General features: G+C 33.1%; 1 protein-coding gene across 4 annotated transcripts in view; it reads left to right on the forward strand.

Annotated features, from left to right (window-relative positions):
* Positions 1-16809, forward strand: part of LOC121465938 (pleckstrin homology domain interacting protein) — a 120096-nt gene that overhangs the window by 42579 nt on the left and 60708 nt on the right. For all 4 annotated transcript variants that reach the window (XM_041679361.1, XM_041679362.1, XM_041679363.1 and 1 more), the window contains exons 8-15: positions 3546-3767; positions 4038-4138; positions 6045-6115; positions 6866-6966; positions 7055-7095; positions 7926-8024; positions 8978-9131; positions 9523-9657. In XM_041679361.1, the coding sequence (XP_041535295.1) occupies positions 3546-3767; positions 4038-4138; positions 6045-6115; positions 6866-6966; positions 7055-7095; positions 7926-8024; positions 8978-9131; positions 9523-9657 (924 nt within the window). The remainder of the gene's footprint in view (positions 1-3545; positions 3768-4037; positions 4139-6044; positions 6116-6865; positions 6967-7054; positions 7096-7925; positions 8025-8977; positions 9132-9522; positions 9658-16809) is intronic.

A 16809-nucleotide genomic window follows, 5' to 3' on the forward strand; every position in this document is an offset into this window, starting at 1 on the left:
TTACTTTGAATATCAAATATGTAAGGGGAAGTATACTTTATTTCTATTATTGGTACTTGTTTGAATAGGAAAGAAAGTAGTATTAAGTTGATAAAATTATTAGATAATAAGCTAGGAATACAATTGGACTTCTTAGGGTTTAATTTGTGAGACGTCGGAGGGAGCCCAAGTTGCCATTATTTTTGTTAAAGCTGACATTTTTATCAGAAAGCTAAAAGTGTTCATAGTTTGTTAACAGGAAATAATTTTAATGGGGTGTAAAGCAAACTCTTACCCAGATTCATAAGAACAAAGTGAATCATACCAATATTTGGAAGCAGAGTTATATATGTTTTTGCTTTTATCTTGTGTTATATGCATGCTAGCATAAAATTCTATTTTTTTATATTAAGTGATGTTTTAATTGTTGGAACCACAAAAATAAACTAAATAGTCTATGTTGGAATCACTCAGAGTATTGTACTTGTGACAGCATGAATTCACTTGTGACCAGAAGGTTTCCATGGATGTTTCCCTCCCCTCATTATCTTTTAGGACTTAGCTTTGACTTCCTTAGTGGAGTCTTCCTTGACCGCCCAGCCAAGTGAGGTCTCTACTCCATAACACAGCACACTGTTGCCAGGTTAGCCGGCTCTGGTAGCAGCTCACAGTTCTTCATAGCTCTTCTCAAAGCTACAGTTCAGATTGGTGATTCTGAAGGCACCATAAGCTCCCAGGGCAGAGCCCGTTTGCTTAGTTATTTTATTCTATTGTCTCCTCATTGTCCAGTGAGGGGCTTGTCCCATACCAGGTTTGCGCGGAGGAGGGATAGTCATGGGTTGTTCATTCATTATTGCTTCCCATTTTCAGTCACGTGGACGTCAGCCCTGCCGCTCATACTCGTCCTCCCTCCCTCTCTCCCTCATTCCTTTATCTGCTGGTCTTGGTCTTATGAGTCCAAGTTGGCCTGAACTTCTGATCCCCCTGCTTCCGAAGTTTCAGGTCCTGGGATTACAGGCACTCACCATCTCACCCAGCTGTTTGTTTTCTTTTTTTATTTATTTATTTATTTATTTCTTTTTTTTTTATTGAGAAAAAAAAATTTCCGCCTCCTCCCAGCTTCCCACTCCTCCCCACTCCCCTCCCCGTCCCCCCACTCCTCTCCCCCTCCCTCTCAAGTCTGAAGAGCAGTCAGGGTTCCCTGCCTTGTGGAAAGTCCAAAGTCCTCCCCCCTCCGTCCTGGTCTAGGAAGGTGAACATCCAAACTGGCTAGGCTTCTTGTTGTGTATTTTCACTAGTGGAGATTCTCCTGTCCATTACAGAGAGTGACATTTTCCTTACCTTCTTTGTTGTGGGGTCAGCTAGTGGAAGAATTTAGGCAGTACAGTTTGATGGATCAGAGAACTGAGGTCTGCTGCCTTCTACACTGGAAAAGATGCCTTACCTCTCTTGCCTTAATTTCCTCAAGGTGATAAAGCTCTAAGCCTGCCACCCTCGGGGCGTTGTGAGGATGAGGTGGTTACTGGAGACAAGAGAGCAAGCCATTTGACCAGGAGTGACTCTTGTCTGTATTTACTACCTGTGACTATTGATAGGCACACCTTAGATTTTCAGTTGCTTGTATTTTCTCATTTTCTAAATGGAACAAAATTCTGTTTTTGTGATAAATACAAGTCGGAACTAAATGCAGTCAGTTGTCTCAATATTTTGAAGGAGTTGATTCCAGGCCCCAGGTCCTTTGTGGATGGCCAGGCTCCATGGTTTGTTCAAGTTGCTTATATAAAATTGTATATAATTTGTTTACAACCTTGGTTTCTTTCCCCATGTACTTTAAGTCATCTCTGTATTACTTAACAAGAGCTAATGCAATTGGCGAGTGCCTTGTAATGAGTTGTTACATCTTGTTTGTGGAAGGGACTGTGCATGTTTTGCATATATGTGTTTGTTCTGAATACACTTGTTTATTAAAAGCGGTAATGGAAAGTGGTGACATTGCTTTGCTTTCTGTTTTGGAAGTGAAGCTAGAGTGGAGTGAATGGGTTGACTCAATTTATGGAATTAAGAGAACTTAGTCAAATGAATGTTATAACGCCTTTTTGTATTTAACAAGTACTTGTGCTAGACGGCAGGATAGATTTGTTTTTGGATGTCAAAGACTGTTGTTCTTATTTTCTTACCACAGGTGCACAGATGGACTTTTTTGTAATCTTTCTGTTCTGCTCTAGTAACAACTTACTATTTTACTTTTTACTGTTTACCATTTTAGTAACAAGTTAATTCATTTTACTTTTAACTGATTACCAACTTTGAACTGATTTCCTGTTTTCTAGCCTTATTTACAATGATGACAAAGTAGTACCCTTTGAAAAATATATCTAGTCCTGATACTCCCCTGCTTGATGCACATTATAGATCATCATATTTCTTCATTTTTCACATCATTGCTTTATACTGTAAATTAGTGTGCAGACTACTTGCTACTTGGTAACTATTCTAGTTTGCCTCAGGACTCAACTGTAGCTAGTTTGTATTTAAGTGGACAATGTTTTAGGGTATATTGACAGAGTTTGAATTAATATGCATCTTCTAACTTTCACTACTGTGTATGTGATCATGTACATTTCATATCTGTATTTATTAGTATGAAGCAGAAAACTTGTTTTTTGCTTTTGTAGGTTCTCTTCTGATCTAAAGGTCTGGGCTTTTTAATTTGCATTAGACTGGAAGTTCTTAGAAGAATGGCTACATGAAACCATAGTAAACTAGGTCCTGCCAAATATTCATTGATTTTCAATTTTAACTTAAAGTATAGAAAATGTAGCAGAAATACTGATAAGTTTTAAATTTCTAGGATCATTATATGAGGATTGATGACATGGTTTATAATGTTTTAGATGTTTGAGATTTTCATGTTAAAAGATAAAAGTAGAACCCAGAAGTTCTTATCTCTGTTTTGGATTGTGAAATTATAATATTTATTACTAGATAAAGAATTTTCTATGAATAATTTCCTTAAAAAGTTCTTACTTAATTTAAGCTAAATAAGTAATTTATGTGGTTATTGAAACCTTTTTTCTGAACAATGGTTTAGCTGATGTTATATAATTTTAGCTGAAGATCAGTGATAGTAAACTTGTTTGTTACACTTTGACTTTCTAGAAGCTTTCCCAAATTACCATCTTTTAATTTTGTATAGCAAAATGGGATATATGATATTAGGAACCGGTGTATAATATATTTGTTTTGCAATTAAGTCTTATTACTGTAGAAATTCAAATTCTTTTGTAAGATTGGAGGTGGACCAGGTAGTTGTAAATAGAACCATTGATGCATGACAGTTATTGCCTATGCCTGTCTTTTCTTATTACTTATGTTTACACAGATTTTAATTATTGAATGATTTAATAGAAAAGGAATTTGGGAAGAAGAATAGTACTTAAGATTTTCTGATTTTCAGTGCCTAAAATGCAGTTGTTGATATATGGACATAACTCATTTTTTTATATTACAAGTTGAATTATTATTTATAAGATTATTTCTATCAATGTGTCTATTCTAATTTCAAGGGTTCTGATGATTGTCTTGTGAAAATCTGGGCCACAGACGATGGAAGATTGCTAGCTACTTTAAGAGGACATGCTGCTGAAATATCAGACATGGCTGTTAACTATGAGAATACTATGATAGCAGCTGGAAGTTGTGATAAAATGATCCGTGTCTGGTGTCTTCGGACTTGTGCACCGTTGGCTGTTCTTCAGGGACACAGTGCATCCATTACATCACTACAGGTAATTGTTTTAAACCCTTTTAAACCTTTTTTGCTTAAAATTTAATTAAGTTTTATGAAGTCAGTTATGATGTAACTTTAAGGTAAAACAGGAAAGTATTCTTGCTTTATGAATTGTATGGACTTGTGATGTAGTAGCAATCATGAATTTGATTCATTCTGTGTTTTCTGGTTACTATTAGTTTCTAATAATTTGGTTTGTAGGGAGAGTTTTGTTATTTGGACTGTCTTTGTTTTTGTAAAGACTGTTTGCCCTGTGATTGCTTTTCAGTTCTCACCATTGTGCAGTGGCTCAAAGAGATACCTGTCTTCTACTGGGGCGGACGGCACTATTTGCTTTTGGCTTTGGGATGCTGGAACTCTTAAAATAAAGTCAGTTGCTATTTTATTTGATAAAATAAGTGTGTTTAATCATTGAAAGTTTAAAAGATAGTCCACAAAGGGAATATATTTACTTTTTTCTTTGAGTAAATAAAAGAAATAAGCTTTTTCCACTAATCCCTTTCATTTTTATGCCTCACCATTTTTTTCATGCTTCAGTTTTTTTCCCCCTCATGCTTACTGATTTTAGTTATCTTTGTCTTGAGCCTAGTTGTTTCTTTAAAGGATATATGTTTTTATTTATTTATATATGTCTTCCTTGTGCATACCATATAATTTTGTCTCAGTAGCTTAATTTTGTGCTGAGAACATATTAGCATTGCTAATACTATTCTTTAGAATAATTTAAATTACATTACTGACTCTAAACATTAAATTTTATTTTAGATTTAGGGAAAGAGCTAAAGTTTCATTATGCTACGTTTCGATAACATGTTGTATGGTACCACTTCAAAGTTCTGCTTTCGTTTTCTGTTGATGTCTTGGTTTGTAGAGGTGGAAAGATGGCTCAGCAATTAAGAACACTTATAATTCCAGTTCTGGGGAATCCAGTGCACAATTCTGACCTTCATAAGCGTCAGGCACACATATGATAGTGGATATACATGATTAAGAGGCAGAATACTCATGCAAATTAAGTACATCTATTTTTTTTTTAATTTTTAGTTTACTGAAAGACCAGGGTGGCAGAACAATTTCTTTCTTTTTTTTTTTTTCTCTCTTTTAAGAACGCTGAAGAAAAGCAAGGTTAAATGGTTTTCTTATAGCTAAAAACCATTTCTCAAAGTTGGTTCCAGGTAGTACTTTGCTTTATGTGCCATTTTTTGGAAATAGGCTCTCACTATGTAACCCATGTTGGCCTGAACTCATGGAACCCAGGCTGGCCTCAGCTTTGAGTAGTCATCCTGCTTCAGCCTCCATTAGAGTTATTGTCATACTTTAAATCTATAATGTTACTTGAAACTAAACCTGTCAAAGTTAATAGCCTAAAACATCTTCAGTGTAGTTGTAACTAGTATAAATATAGTTGAATATAATCTATTATTTGAAGGAATTGTACTATTAACATGGGTCATATTGCATTCAGATTTACTTTAGTATAAGGGTAAATTCTTGTGTTGTGGAAGAATATTTTGTCATGATGTATTAGAAGGTGAACAAGAACTCGGTAGATGGCCTAGTTGGTAAAGTGTTTGCTATGCAGGCATGAGAACCTTAGTTTGGAGCCCCATCACACTGTCAAGAACTATACATAGATGCACATCTCTTACCTCAGGGACCAGGAATAGTGCTGGGGCAGAGATAGGAGGGTGACAGGGGCTTGCTGGCTATCCAAATCAGCCAATCTGTGAGATCTAATATACTAACAGACGTTGTCTCAAAAATGAGATGAAGTCATTGAGAAAGATGCATATTGTCAGCTTCTGGCTTCCACACACATACATTCATGGGTTGTATACCTGTTCATAGCCACCTCTCCCACCCAAGCACATACAACGTTAAACATGAAAAGTTATATAATATAATACATATAAACCACAGAGGTAACACCTATTTTACCAGTGCGTTCATTTTTATCATTAATTTATTTCCTTATATAATTGTATGTTGCTATTCTATCTTATGAAAATTGTTGAAGTTAATTAAAAGTGGGTATAATTCACTTCTAAAATAATTTAGGGTTGTTCAGTGTAGTAATTGATGTATGTATCAGAAAGTACTATGGAATTTATCTCTAGAATTTTACTTGTCTGCTGATAGTATTTTGATTTTGGCATTGTTTTTAGGAAGATAGCCATCTGTTACCTATTTAGTTTTTTTCTAAAATCAATTTTTAGATGGAATTACTTCTTGTGTTTCATTAAGACTTTTAAATGATTTTTTTTTTTAATTAAAGTCCAAGACCTACAAAATTTACAGAGCGCCCTCGACCTGGAGTTCAGATGATCTGTTCTTCATTCAGCGCTGGTATGATTGCTTACCCTTTTAGTTTTCAACTTTAAATTGTGCATTAGGAAGAAAGAAAATTAGGAAAATATTTTGTTCTAGAATATTGTTCTAATTAGTCTTCTGTAGTAGTATTTTTAAATGGTTACCAGCAGATTTTATATCCTAAGTATTTAAAGTGAATTGATAATGAAAATTGGGTGAATAGATTGGTATGCAATGTTCCCAGTATCTGTTCCCCCCACCGTTTTTATCTACCCTTGTTCATTTGATAATTGTAGGTAGCGTATGGACTGAGGGTAAAGGACAGAAACACATGCTGCTGCGATCAAGACAAGTGTTTATTCTAGTTAGACCAAAACATAGACAAACATAGGCTCTTCTTAGGTATTTTATTTTCATACTGTGAATTCATGCTCTTTTTCTAAAGGTACATTGTTGTTTTTAAGGCTCCATTAAGTGGATCATTCATCAAAAGTACTTAAAATGTTTTAGTGTGTATAACAATTTGATGTTGTGAGAGTATTGTTCTCGAGATGAATAAAATTGTCATACGAGCAGTGATTTTTTTCTAAGTAAAATATATATGCTATAGTATACTGAAATAAGTGAATTTTGAGAACAGGCTCGTATTATTGTAGAGTTTGTGGGCATGTTACTGAGGTAGTTATAGAATAGGAGTTTGATAGGTGGGTAAGAGGTGAAAAGACTTAGCAAAGTTAATAGTATCATGTGGATTCACTTATAAAAGTGTGCTGTTGTTCTTCATAGGTGGAATGTTTTTGGCCACTGGAAGCACTGACCATATTATTCGAGTTTATTATTTTGGATCAGGTCAGCCAGAGAAAATATCAGAATTGGAGTTTCATACTGTGAGTATGGTGAAGGATATAGATGGGTACAATCTTAACTGAATCAAGTTTGTATTCAGCTTTTGCTTTATTTTTTCTTTTTATACAGGACAAAGTTGATAGTATCCAGTTTTCCAATACTAGTAACAGGTAAAATATGTTTATCTAATTTAACTGCAACTTTAAAATTAGAAGATAAAGATAATTGTAGTCAGATTTCTAGTTGTGTAGAAGTTATTCATTCTCGAAGAAAAAACATAACCTTCTTACCCAATATGCCATAGTGTTAGTTATTTGGATACTTTTCTAATAATAGGAGGATTTTTTTTTTTTTTGTTATTTGGGTGGGGGCGGGCAACAGACTTTATTAACATGATAGAAGGAATAAACTTAAATTCTCTGACCTTTGGTCCAGGCGGATCTGTTGTCATTAACTTTGAGAGCAAAAATAAGCTCAAACTCTTGACTTCCATTAAAGTTGTTTTGTTTTTTAATCCATACCTTTGTCTTTCCCATCTATCAGGAGAGAAGCCTTTGATTAAAAACTAGAAATTTATCACATTACATTTGGGACATTCCTGGATGTTAAAAAGATGTTTTTCCGTAAATATTCTCCTATTCTGGATTTAAAAGAAAATAAAGCTTCTTCTTGGCATCTTGAATAGAACAGATCAAAGTCTTTGATACTGAGGAGCAATTTTTTTTTCCATTGGAAAATAGTAATTCTGTTTGTTGTCTTTGATCATTTTGAGAGTTGTTTTTATTAGCTTGTTCATGACCTATTAAAATGGTTTTACAAGCTCATAAATTTTTGGGAGTTCTTAAATTCATAGAGATAGAACCATTTCTGTTACATTGGAATATTTTGTAAATAAAAATGTCCTTTAAAAAGAGAATTTGGGTGAAAGTACATTTTGAGAGAGCTTCTGTGATCCTTCCCTGCCATTGGTGGGATTGGACATTTGTTGTTGTTTTTACAGGTTTGTAAGTGGTAGTCGTGATGGGACAGCACGAATTTGGCAATTTAAACGAAGAGAATGGAAAAGCATTTTGTTAGATATGGCTACTCGTCCGGCAGGGTAAGAGATCAAGCTTGATTCATTTTGTATAGATTATTTAATATTATAATGTTGCAGGTTGGAATGACATTTGCTTATAAAGGTGTATACCATGCTAAGGTGGTTACTTTTTTTCAGTAATTAGAGGTACTTTTTTGGAGGTGAACAGTGCTGATTTTTGTGAACTATCTGATTACCGTGATTATCAAGACCTGCTGAATTAATTTTTTAGTTCAGTTTTATTAAGGAGATAAAAAAGTTTGCAACCAGAGTATCTTATGCTTCATGTCTGGTTTGTGATTTTGAGTCTTGATCTCATGTATCATGTACTGGGTTGATTTGAACTTTTTTTGTACTCAGAGATAGGATTGGATTCCTGATCCACCTGCCTCCATCACTCCACCTGCTGTTGCTGTAATTACAGGCAGGTGGCACCACCCATGGTTTTATTGCTGTGCTGGGGATCTTCCCCAAGACTTCCCGCATGTTATTATGCAAGTGCCCTACCGACTAAGGCCCCTAAAAGGTTGACTTTTTATACCCAGTGGGTTTCTTCAGCCAAGAAAAGTTATGATACATGTTGTAACTGTTGTTTTAGTTTTGCTGTTTGATTGTTGCTCTCTACTTGTATTTATGTATAGTCTCAGTGGATGGGAGAACAGGGTAGTTAGGATACCATGGTAGCAAGTAGAAGGTGGGACAATGAGCAACATGGCATAAAATGGTAGACCATACATAGATAATTACAGCAGTGGTTTTCCCTCAAGGTCATTTACTGTTCCTTATGGTTTATGGATGCTATAATTGTGGAAATCTTGGTTTTCCTAAATCCGTGCAATAATATCAGTTCAACTGTTTTCAATCATAATGATAACTACTCATGTTAATAACTGTAAAGTGTAAATCAAAACACATTTTACTTTTGTCTTGTATTTTAATAGCATCAGTGTAAACAATAAACTTTTCTTTTTCAGCCAAAATCTTCAAGGGATAGAAGACAAAATCACAAAACTGAAAGTAACTATGGTTGCTTGGGATCGACATGACAATACAGTTATAACAGCAGTTAATAACATGACTCTGAAAGTTTGGAATTCTTACACTGGTCAGCTGATTCATGTACTAATGGTGAGAAACAAAACCGAACTTTTAGTATTACTGAGGCCGATTTTAGAATGTAGTCTAAATAGATAAATAAAGCTGATAAGTTATCTAAAACCTCTTGCTTGTTTGGGTAACTGAACTTGATAGGTAACTGGGAATAATGTAAAAAATGCAAGCAGCATGACTTGGATATGCTTGATGTGTTTGTTGTATAGGAAAACATTAATTGTATTCTCGAGTATTAGTAATAATACCTAAACCATGAACAGTGCTATTATATTAGCATAGTCTGTTATTTTTTAGGCATGGTAAAGTTGAAGTTTTTGCCAATTTAATAATGATTTCTAGAAACATTGTCATTCTCTTGTATACTTTTATGTATTTATATCTGTTTTGCTACTTTAAAATATTTCAGGGTCATGAAGATGAGGTGTTTGTTCTTGAGCCACACCCATTTGATCCTAGAGTTCTCTTTTCTGCTGGTCATGATGGAAATGTGATAGTGTGGGATCTAGCAAGAGGAGTCAAAGTTCGATCTTATTTCAACATGGTAATTATATTTCTTGCTTAATACCTGTTAAAGATGTGGAAGATATTTTGACAGAGGTGTTCTGCATATCACAAGCGAAATCCATTTGAAAAGTTGATGCCTTATTTTGACTTTAAAGGTCTACAAATAAGGAATTATTTATTCTATATTGAGATACTAATAATTAGTTGTTCATTTTATAATGCCTGTGTATTCTGCTAAGTGGTTTACTTTTATCCGTGAAAGTTTGATCAGTAAGTCATGTAAATGAAGTTATGCGAAAGAAAATGTGTTTGAAAACCAGTGTGGGTAAATTATAAATAAATCTTCATGTTGCATTTTGATTGGCTTCTTTTTTTCTTTTCTTTTTCTTTTTTTTTTTTTTTGTTTAATTGAAGCCAAAGAATTATGTAGTTCTTAATTTTGGTCAAATTGATAGTGTGCTAGATGTTTATTTTGGCTCCATGCCTTTTGCCTCCACACTGTGTTCTTATGTGCATTTTGCATATTTTTATTGAACATTTAAATTATTGGTTTGATTACATATATACATAGCTAGCCAGTATTTGCCCTCCTTTCACCAGTGTATGAAATAAAAGGGGTTCTTAAATACTGCACCTTGCAGTCATTTACTCTATAATTGAGATTCCAGTTAACAACGAGAGGAGAGATTTTTAACAGCAGAAATCTTTTATAAGTCATGATATAATTAGCAAACTAATAAAAATCAGAATTGCCATATACTGTATATTTTAGTTATTTTCAGGCTGGGAATATAGCTGATGGTAGTATTTCCTCAACAAGTGCAAGGCCTGTAGGTTTTCCTTCATTGGAGCCGCACATGTGTGCATGTGTCCTAGTTATTTGTGAGATATTTCGCTTATGAAGAGATAGAATGACAGTGAATGCTATTCTTGATTGATTATAATATTAAAAAGAAATTTTATTATTGAAGTGACTAACTTTGGCCTTCACCATGGGTGATCCTTAGTGTGGATAAGGTCAGAAATAAGAATTGTACAATTCCCATTTTTATGAAAATTACTATTTTGCTTAGTTGTTAGTGATGAATGGATTTCCTTTGTGATTATGTAGTTTTTTTTTTTAAGTAAATTTTTAAATGTGGTAGATTGTCTTTTTTCTATCTTCTTATTTCTGGATTGCTCCTTTTCTAAACATCTCTGTTGAATAAGGAAGTTGATCGTTTGTTTCCCAGTTGGTCCTTAATTGTGACTGTACACACATTAGTGGTTCCACTTAGTAATTTATATTTCCAAAGAGCATTCTTACACTGCTCTAAAAAAATGAAGAGTAATTTTTGGTAAATTAAACACTGCTTCTGAATTTTCCCTCATCAGGTAAGTTTGGAAAATAAACTAACACCCTTTCAGGAGACCTAAGGATTGCAGCACTTTCATATTTACTGATTTTTCTGGTTCTGCTGTTACAGATTAGTTACATAACCAGGAATCTGATTTTTAAAATTCCTTAATTATTGTAAAATTTATTTTTGAAGCAGTGTGTGGTGGTCCACCCTAGTACTCTTAGCACTTAGAAGATGAAATCATGAGGATAAAGAGTTGACGGTCATTTTAGCTACATAGTGAGCTCCAGGCTAGTCTGGACTATTTGAGACTACATGTTTTTAAGTTAAGAAGGAAAGACAAGGAAGTTTATTTAATTAAAGGTTCTGATGAGGAGATTTTTCTGTTCTTTCTGTCTACAATAAATAGTAAAACCTAAGGGTGGTTTAAAAAATTTTCTGTAATGATTATTAGTATTTTCAAACTGAGAAAAGCAAACTAAAAAAATTATCCTTGTTACATAGAGTTACAGAGCATGCGCTACCTTTTGTCTCAGTAAAAACAAGATCACCTTTAATTTTAAATGGTTTTTTAGTGGTTTCTAGTTTTTAAATGATTTTTATTAGATTTAAGTATCCTTAGCAAACCCTACCAAAGTGCAGCTTTATGGAAACCTTTCATAAGAAGGGTAATTTTTATTTCAACTTCATGGAGAAAGTATTCATTACAAACTTTGCTCAGCTTTCCTTTGATCATATATTAAGTATTAGATTTTCAGGTTTTATAAGACTATTACTAATGTATTCTTAATACTAAATATAATCAGGGTGGTAGCTGAGAAATTTTCAATATCATTGTGTAGCAACTACCAGTTAATCCCAGCTAGTGATGTGTCTAGAATTGATAAAGTTTAACAGTGATAAAATTCTGAGTGGCTCTTCTGTGATCTTCAAAATTTTTGTCAGTTATGTGACTACCATATGTCCTTTTTGGTCTTTTGTGTTCACTTCATTGCTCTTTTTTTTTTCTTTAATAGCCTGTGAAAGCATCCAACACTTTTACTAAGATTTTAAAAACTTTAAATTTTAAGACTTTAAAAACTTTGGATGAAATAGCAGCTGATGGTCTTAATGTTCACTCATCCCATTGTTGAGTTGTGGCCTCAGTTTTTCTATTTGGCTTTGTGTAACTAATCAGAGTTGTTAAATACCACAAAGCTTTGATGAGTCCAAATGAAATCTCTGATGTTAAATTGAATGTATGTATCATCCTAAATCACAGTTGAATTTAGTGAATTATTTGTCATATTTTTAGAATTTGAGAATGAATAATTCTCAGTACTACAATTTAGTCTTAGAAATGCTGAATGCTTATATTAGTATTTGAAGAATTTCAAAAATTGAAGCTTATAAAATGAGTAAGTAAACTCACCATTGCTCCAACAGCTAGAAATAAGAAAGCAATGACTTTAAAAGAATTAACATTTAGATTATATACAAGATTATACAAGTACTTAAAAGTAAGTGTTTGTAAATGTTTACTTGACATGCCCAAAGTATTGGGCACAGTACTGTCACTGCAACAACAACCCCCCATTATTGTTAAGTATATTTTTATAATATTGTTTCAGCATTAGTCTCTGCTTTTTGAATAATTGGGTTCATGTCTAAATACATATATATTTGAAAGATAATGGAATTAATCTAAAAAGTAACTCAGTGTTATGAATAACTCATTATTTTCTTTACTTGGCCAATTAGCATAATTAGAAGTCTGTTCTTAGAATCTTAAGTAATTAAAATCCTGTATAATTAAAGTTTTTCAAGTAAAAAGTTGAATTTTTCAGTGTATATGCTTGAGATATAGTTGTTATTTTAATAAAACTTAAATAGCTGTATTAAGAGACAATATTTTAATAAGCACCAATAGTCAGCATTCAAGTAAGCATTTTTTTTCTGTTAAATTAAGACTTTTTCCAAAAGTTCTTGCTTTATTTTAGAACTATTTAAATTTGTGAACAAAACAAAAGGTTTGGGATTGAGAAATTCTACTTTGTTTTATGCTTAATAATTTGTAACTGATTTCACTTTGAAGTCGTATAACTGAATTCTCCTAGTGCTCATGGTATTTCAGAAAATAATATTGGTGTTAACTTGTCTTATTTTTATTACCAGCTCTTCTTTTCAGAGTACCTGAATGATAAAAACAGTTGTGAGGCAGGCTCTGGGTTTGTTTCTGTTAATTCTGAGATATACAAGAATATAATAAGTGATATGCTTGGTAAAAGGCTGAAACACATTGCTGTCAGCTCTTCTACTCTGTTGTCTCATGGCGTTTATGGAAACAGCCTTCACTCCTCTCCTCCCTTACTGCTTTCCCATTTGTTCTATCTTTTCTTCCTCTGGGGAAGCAAGAAACTTAGAGAATATTGTAAAAGAAATTAGCACATTCAGACATTATTCCTTAGAAAGACGCTCAGTTTCTAGAATTTGTACTTTATTCTTGTCTTGTAAGTTTTGAAACCATGTTAGTACTTAATGTTTCAGCTTGAACAGTTCTTGCATAATCTTAAATAATCAAGGAAAGGTGCTATATACTTGGGCAGCTTATTAAAACATGTTGTGTATATTATGAACACTTGAAACAAATTGTATATAGTTTTAGTAAGTCATGGTTTTGCTTGGCGTTGACATGAGTAAAATGTCTTTGTAGATGTTTTATTAGTTTTCTGAACTACAATGTCTAAATGCCAATTAAATGCTTAAAAGCAGTTGTTTGTAGAAATAACTTGAAAATGTGTGCTATATATTCTCTGTACTAAAATTTGTGTCATTCACAATCCTAGAAAGAAATAGGCAGGTTTGAAGTTTACTGAAAGCTTAAACGATCCTTTAAAAAAATAAAAACAAAAGTTGGTTTTGGCCTTCCTTTTCCACTAAATTGTTAGACATTGTAACTAGAATTAAATTTGTGAATCGATTTTGATTTTAAAGACTTAAGACTTCTTCACTTTTGCATTCTTTGTGCTAGTGTACGTTAATATATAGGTTATACAAGTAATATATATTAAGTAATAAGTTAGCAGTGTTCAGAGTTGAATCTGGAGGCCCTGTGTTAGATTGTTCTTGTGTCTTTGTTGCTTCTGCTTTATCTCGTTTGCTGTTCACATCTCCTAGTCCTCACTGGTTTTTATTTCGTATTTTCTTGTTTTTGTCGGGATATTCAAAAGCTGTAGTTTGTTGCTTCTTACCTGGTTTTTATTTTAATTGAAAAAAATACAGTATGTCTCATTAGCAAATGCTTTTTGTTTTATACTGAGTTTGATAATCTGCTTTGCTTTTGTTTTTCATGGGTAGATTCCAAATAAGAGATTTTATTTAATAAAGTTTTCTTTATTTTTATAATTGTTCTCTTAACTGTTCTTTACTTAAGAGTCTTTAAAAAATGTTCCAGTGTCCACTAATCCAGAACAATGTATTTCTCCTTGCAACATTTCAAATGAGTAGAGGCTGCCAATAAACCACTCAGAATTTTTGTAAATGCATACTTTTGATATTAGTATGTTCTCAGTGTGACCTTCGTTTTAAGTAATTGTAGTTGTACATATCTAGAAAAGAGACTAGCTGAAAATAGCCATAGTTTTTCATGTTAACCTCTTCAAAATTGGGAATTCAAGTTTGTTCGCCCTGCCCCTTTTCATTTTCCATTTCTTCTCACTGTCTAGTAAGATAGTATCACATATCTACAGTCTCTGTGTAAAACATTCTCAATGCTTGTAGTTTCTGTTCCCATTGTCTCTGGTAATAGAATTAGTATCACTTTTCTCAGTATATATAATTATTCTTATTTTCAAGTTTTCCAGACTCTTATTCTTTCATCTTTGTCTTGGTACAAAAAAAATTATAAATTAGTTTTTGTTGGCATAAATATTAGTTTTCAGTTTTGTCATACTGTTGAGCAACTTAAATAGGTGTATAATTTATGATGTAAAAATGAAGTTGAAGGTATTTTGATTAGCAAATATTTAAGTATGTATTTTGTGGTTATAAATTATCAACCTCCCCAAAATGATAGACATGGCTGTCTTTAGCAAGTAGTTAACGTGTAGAACTAAAACATGATTGAAATGATAAATATTGATGTCAAGTAAAAGCAAGACATATTAGAAGAAACAGTTGCTACATGTGAAGATACAGTGGTCAGTTCAGGCTGGTTGGTCCAAGTTTTGTTTATGAGAATAAACTGGAACTGTATGGAAGGTTAAATAAATATAAAGTCAATAAGAAAGAATCAATCATATAAAAAAATAAGTGGACTAGTGAGATGGCTTGGATTTTAAGAGCATTGACTGCTCTTCCAGAGGTCCTGAGTTCAATTCTCAGTACTCACATGGTGACTTCACAACCATCTATAGTGGGATCTGAGGCTCTCTTCTGGCCTAAAGTCATTAGAGCACTCATATACATAGAAAAAATAAATCTTAAAGTAAAAGTGTTGATAAAATAATGTAGAAAGTTTATAATAGACTTATTTACAAATAATGGTTAGTGAGCTGAAGCCATAAGCTAAGGGAGATTACAAAAAAAAGAGCCTGAAGTTGTCTTGTAAATTAAAACAGTGAAACATTGTAGTAGTGGTTTTCATAAATACAGCCTAAAAGCCAAGGTTACAATAGTTTTGTTGTAAGAGGTTGTATTTCAAGTATGAAATTAAGTAGATTTTGGGAGGACTAGTTTAGTTATTTAGAGATAAAATGTTATGTGGGTAAGTATTAGGAAATTTATGAGTGAAAAAGTCATATGTAACACTTTTTTTTTTCCTGAGTGTTGATTGGCAGGGGAATGACAGGGAGGAAAGATTCATTACATGCATTCAGATAGTTAAGCTTGAGTTACTCTGACCACAATGGCATTATTAACAGAAGTTCAAGACAGTGAAGAGAACAGATTTTTTTTTTTTAAGTTCATGTTTATTTCTTCTAGACTTCCTATTCTGGAAGTTTTCAGCCAGCTTTTGGAGCTACTGTGACTAGAGATTCTAGGGGTTCAGAACAGATAGTTTAAAGTGTGCCATCTGTAATTGTTTCTTCATAGAGGTGGAAATATAGTGGTATAAAGAGTTTAGAACTAAATTTTTTAAAACTCTCCTGTTTAGCAGAGTGGACAGGAGAAGAGATCAAAATCTCCAAGGTGTCTAAGACAACTACCATTTCATTTTCAGAGAGTTGGGAGAAGGAGAATAAGTACCCACAGAATTCCATTATACTTGGAGCTGACTTATTTACTTTTATAATATTTTAATTTTGATGAGCTTCTAAAGCTGATTCTTCAAAATCATTCTTATATAATAAATTGTTCTGTTTTATATAGTAGTTATTTCACTAGTTTCTCCCATAGCAGTCTTTGCAATTTTGTCTTTGACACAATTTCTTTAAAGAAGCTCTTAGTTTATATGTAGTTATCGTACCACAGCTTTGTTAATTTCAATTATTAAAAACAGCACCAGCCTTTTAATGTACTTAGAAAGTTACTAGATCATTAGAATATGGATAATGTCTTAATATATTCTCTAAGTTACAGAAATGATTGGAAGTTCTGTTCAGTAAATTTGAAGAATTTTTTAAAACTGTCTTTTATTATTAAGTGTGTGTAGATAGGTGTGTAGGTGTAGGTCAGAGGACAACTTTGTGGAGTTGGTTCTTAACCTTCCACAATGTTGAATTTGGGGATAAAACTCAGGTCATCAGGCTTGATGCCAAGCCTCTCTGCCCACTGACTCATATTACTAGCCTATGTAGTATTGGTTCATTCTTATTTTTCCCAGTGTTGCCTTATTCCAAAGGTTCATTATACACAAAGGATGTTTTTCT

This window comes from Microtus oregoni, unplaced genomic scaffold (assembly GCF_018167655.1).
Source record: "Microtus oregoni isolate MIOR12 unplaced genomic scaffold, Mior012 000032F_ref0000030, whole genome shotgun sequence".
NCBI lineage: Eukaryota > Metazoa > Chordata > Mammalia > Rodentia > Cricetidae > Microtus > Microtus oregoni.